Raw genomic sequence first — 5,000 nt, 5'->3', positions numbered from 1 at the left:
GTGATGATGGTGATGATGGTGATGATGGTGATGATGATGATGGTGATGATGATGATGGTGATGATGATGATGATGATGATGGTGATGATGATGGTGATGATGGTGATGATGATGATGATGGTGGTGATGATGGTGATGATGGTGATGATGATGATGGTGATGATGATGGTGATGGTGATGATGATGATGGTGATGATGATGATGGTGGTGATGGTGATGATGGTGATGATGGTGATGATGATGGTGATGATGGTGATGATGATGATGGTGATGATGATGATGGTGGTGATGGTGATGATGGTGATGATGGTGATGATGATGATGATGATGATGGTGATGATGGTGATGGTGATGATGGTGATGATGATGATGGTGATGTGGTCATAGTATACTCACGTGAATGGTGTGCTGTCTCTGGTCTGCAAGGCAGAAAAAACACAAGACAGTTGTGATGAATAACTCCATTTTATAAAATGAGTAATAAATAATGAATTACTGACGATAAATGATATTCTGAAGATTGTTTTATTCATGCAATTACAGACAGATTGACCTTCTCTGTTTTGTCTCTGCGGTGAACATTTGGAGACGACATCTGTTTCTTCAGAGGTCTTTGAATCTTTCTGTTCTTTTTAGCAGCTGAAACACAAAAACGCTTCTGAAATGACATAGTTCAGACTAAACTCCGGCCTGTGTACCTTATGAGAACCGAGCGTGATAGTTAATTAACTGGGAACAGGTCAAAAGACTCCCAACATGCCTTGCAGATACTCCCAGAATGCCTTGCAACACCTTACACATGGGTGTGACGTTTGAGTGAAACTGAGATGAATGAATTGATCAATGCTCAAACATGAAGCTGCTCCTCCTCTGACTGGTGCTTCTTTCGACTGATCGATCGGTTTGAGTTTCTTAAATCAATCATTCAGACGTCACTCAACTTTAAAGAAACGCTCGTCACTGAATAAGTCATCAGCTGATCAGCAAACTGGAGTACGTTTAGATATATATATATATATTCATGATTACAGTTTGTTCACCTTGTTTCTTGTTCAGCTCCTCGTCATCGCCTACTTCGTCCTCAGTGACCTCTGACCCCGTGGTGTACTCCTCATCCTCCGACAACAGAGACTGCTGCCTCTGCAGAGAGACAACCATCACTGAACATCAATAAGTCATCGATATATTCATAAATTAATCTCATAGAACAAAGAAAGCACGACAGACTCAGTCACAGAATGACATCACAGAGACATACCAGCTGCAGACTCCAATTCTTCAGGAGAGAAAACTGAAGATCAACAACAAGAAGAGGATCATCAATCAATAACAGCCGGTTATCAACAACAGCTGCTTATCAATAACAGCTGATCAACAACAGCTGCTTATCAATAACAGCTGATCAACAACAGCTGACTCACGGTTCCTGTGTCTCCTCTCAGACGTCCAAGCAGAGTCGGCTCCAAATGAACGTCACAGTCCTGAATCTTTTCCAACACACACACACTCTCCTCACTACACACACACACACACACACACACACACACACACACACACACACACACACACACACACACACACACACACACACACACACACACACACACACACACACACACACCAAATCATTAAAGGTTAAAAAACATGGATGACATGTCAGATCATCAAAATTAAAGCCTAAACATGTTTAGCTCCTCGTGGAGATCGTGGGTCGCATCGTGGGTTAGGGTATCTGTCTGTCTGTCTGTCTGTCTGTCTGTCTGTCTGTCTGTCTGTGTCAGTCAGTCTGTGTCAGTCAGTCAGTGTCTGTGTCAGTGAGTCAGTCTGTGTGTGTCTGTATCTGTGTGTCTGTATCTGTGTGTCTGTATCTGTGTGTCTGTATCTGTGTGTGTCTGTATCTGTGTATCTGTGTGTCTGTATCTGTGTGTCTGTATCTGTGTGTGTCTGTATCTGTCTGTATCTGTGTGTGTCTGTATCTGTGTGTCTGTATCTGTGTGTGTCTGTATCTGTGTGTCTGTATCTGTGTGTGTCTGTATCTGTCTGTATCTGTGTGTGTCTGTATCTGTGTGTCTGTATCTGTGTGTGTCTGTATCTGTCTGTATCTGTGTGTGTCTGTATCTGTGTGTCTGTATCTGTGTGTGTCTGTATCTGTCTGTATCTGTGTGTGTCTGTATCTGTGTGTGTCTGTATCTGTGTGTATCTGTGTCTGTATCTGTGTGTGTCTGTATCTGTCTGTATCTGTGTGTGTCTGTATCTGTGTGTCTGTATCTGTGTGTCTGTATCTGTGTCTGTATCTGTGTGTCTGTATCTGTGTGTCTGTATCTGTGTGTGTCTGTATCTGTGTGTGTCTGTATCTGTGTGTCTGTATCTGTGTGTGTCTGTATCTGTCTGTATCTGTGTGTCTGTATCTGTGTGTCTGTATCTGTGTGTGTCTGTATCTGTCTGTATCTGTGTGTGTCTGTATCTGTGTGTGTCTGTATCTGTCTGTATCTGTGTGTCTGTATCTGTGTGTCTGTATCTGTCTGTATCTGTGTGTGTCTGTATCTGTGTCTGTATCTGTGTGTCTGTATCTGTGTGTCTGTATCTGTGTGTGTCTGTATCTGTGTGTCTGTATCTGTGTGTGTCTGTATCTGTCTGTATCTGTCTGTATCTGTGTGTCTGTATCTGTGTGTGTCTGTATCTGTGTGTCTGTATCTGTGTGTGTCTGTATCTGTGTGTGTCTGTATCTGTCTGTATCTGTGTGTCTGTATCTGTGTGTGTCTGTATCTGTGTGTCTGTATCTGTGTGTGTCTGTATCTGTGTGTGTCTGTATCTGTCTGTATCTGTGTGTGTCTGTATCTGTGTGTCTGTATCTGTGTGTGTGTCTGTATCTGTGTGTCTGTATCTGTGTGTCTGTATCTGTCTGTATCTGTCTGTATCTGTGTGTGTCTGTATCTGTGTGTCTGTATCTGTGTATCTGTGTGTCTGTATCTGTGTGTCTGTATCTGTGTGTCTGTATCTGTGTGTGTCTGTATCTGTCTGTATCTGTGTATCTGTATCTGTCTGTATCTGTGTGTCTGTATCTGTCTGTATCTGTGTGTCTGTATCTGTGTGTCTGTATCTGTGTGTCTGTATCTGTGTGTGTCTGTATCTGTCTGTATCTGTATCTGTCTGTATCTGTGTGTCTGTATCTGTCTGTATCTGTGTGTCTGTATCTGTGTCTGTATCTGTGTGTCTGTATCTGTGTGTGTCTGTATCTGTGTGTCTGTATCTGTCTGTATCTGTGTGTGTCTGTATCTGTGTATCTGTGTGTGTCTGTATCTGTCTGTATCTGTGTGTATCTGTATCTGTCTGTATCTGTGTGTCTGTATCTGTGTGTGTCTGTATCTGTCTGTATCTGTGTGTGTCTGTATCTGTATCTGTCTGTATCTGTGTGTGTCTGTATCTGTGTGTCTGTATCTGTATCTGTGTGTCTGTATCTGTGTGTCTGTATCTGTGTGTGTCTGTATCTGTCTGTATCTGTGTGTGTCTGTATCTGTGTGTCTGTATCTGTGTGTGTCTGTATCTGTGTGTCTGTATCTGTGTGTCTGTATCTGTCTGTATCTGTGTGTGTCTGTATCTGTCTGTATCTGTGTGTCTGTATCTGTGTGTGTCTGTATCTGTGTGTCTGTATCTGTCTGTATCTGTGTGTGTCTGTATCTGTATCTGTCTGTATCTGTGTGTCTGTATCTGTCTGTATCTGTGTGTCTGTATCTGTCTGTATCTGTCTGTATCTGTCTGTATCTGTGTGTCTGTATCTGTCTGTATCTGTGTGTGTCTGTATCTGTCTGTATCTGTCTGTATCTGTGTGTCTGTATCTGTCTGTATCTGTCTGTATCTGTGTGTCTGTATCTGTGTGTCTGTATCTGTCTGTATCTGTCTGTATCTGTGTGTCTGTATCTGTGTGTCTGTATCTGTGTGTCTGTATCTGTCTGTATCTGTCTGTATCTGTGTGTCTGTATCTGTCTGTATCTGTGTGTCTGTATCTGTGTGTCTGTATCTGTGTGTCTGTATCTGTCTGTATCTGTGTGTGTCTGTATCTGTCTGTATCTGTCTGTATCTGTGTGTCTGTATCTGTGTGTGTCTGTATCTGTCTGTATCTGTCTGTATCTGTCTGTATCTGTCTGTATGCTCTGTTCTTTGAGCGGCTCATCTGAGAGCTCGAAGTCTAAACTGTTCAACAAGGTGCAGCAGACGTGTCTATCGCTCTTTTCCACCATGAACATGTGCAGGCTCCTGGCTCTGTGTGTAATGGCAGGCGTGACAACAGGGTGTCATTGATGATCACACACACACTGACCTGCCTGCAGGTGTGTGTGACACACACACTGACCTGCCTGCAGGTGTGTGTGACACACACACTGCATCTCTGTGCAGCAGCAGGTCGTTGAGGACTCTCGTCTGAGTTGATGTCTCCTCATCAGGTATGTTCACTATGTGGTCTCTCCTCTTACAGCCCTGAACACATACAAACCACACTCAATGAGTTGTGTGTGTGTGTGTGTGTGTGTGTGTGTGTGTGTGTGTGTGTGTACCTTAGGTATCCCTGTGGGGTCAAAGCGTAGTACCCTTTGCTTGCAGCAGGGGTAAAGTCCTGCTCCATGCCAGCCTCTGTCTGATCCAAGACCACCATACACCACAGAGTCAGGGTGGTACTGACAGTGTGTGAGCTCTGCACACACAAACACCTGCAAACACACACACACACACACACACACACACACACACACACACACACACACACACACACACACACACACACACACACACACACACACACACACACACACACACACACACACACACACAGGATGCAGTATACCATGCATGCAGGGTTAGACAGGTCACCCGGACTCTAAATGATGATATATTCTCACAGTAAACATTTTACATGCTTATGATCTCAATCTGTAGTTTCAAGTCTTCTTCTACACAGGATGAAGCTCATTGGTCAGAGTCATAAAGACTAAGAAGAGGGGAGG

The 5,000-nt window shown here is 43.5% G+C and overlaps 1 protein-coding gene across 4 annotated transcripts in view; it reads right to left on the bottom strand.

The window, feature by feature from the left end:
* Positions 1-5,000, bottom strand: part of sanbr (SANT and BTB domain regulator of CSR) — a 17,448-nt gene that overhangs the window by 5,272 nt on the left and 7,176 nt on the right. For 3 of the 4 annotated variants that reach the window (XM_079362563.1, XM_079362564.1, XM_079362566.1), the window contains 7 exons: positions 4,554-4,706; positions 4,319-4,476; positions 1,422-1,515; positions 1,259-1,291; positions 1,041-1,140; positions 554-639; positions 397-419 (listed from right to left, as the gene is read on the bottom strand). In XM_079362563.1, the coding sequence (XP_079218689.1) occupies positions 397-419; positions 554-639; positions 1,041-1,140; positions 1,259-1,291; positions 1,422-1,515; positions 4,319-4,476; positions 4,554-4,706 (647 nt within the window). The remainder of the gene's footprint in view (positions 1-396; positions 420-553; positions 640-1,040; positions 1,141-1,258; positions 1,292-1,421; positions 1,516-4,318; positions 4,477-4,553; positions 4,707-5,000) is intronic. The other variant, XM_079362565.1, reaches the window with a different exon arrangement.

The sequence above is a fragment of the Symphodus melops genome (genome assembly GCF_947650265.1).
Source record: "Symphodus melops genome assembly, chromosome: 15".
NCBI classification, from domain to species: Eukaryota; Metazoa; Chordata; class Actinopteri; order Labriformes; family Labridae; genus Symphodus; species Symphodus melops.
The sequence above is the reverse complement of the archived record's forward strand: the minus strand, read 5'-3'. Positions and strand labels throughout refer to the sequence as shown.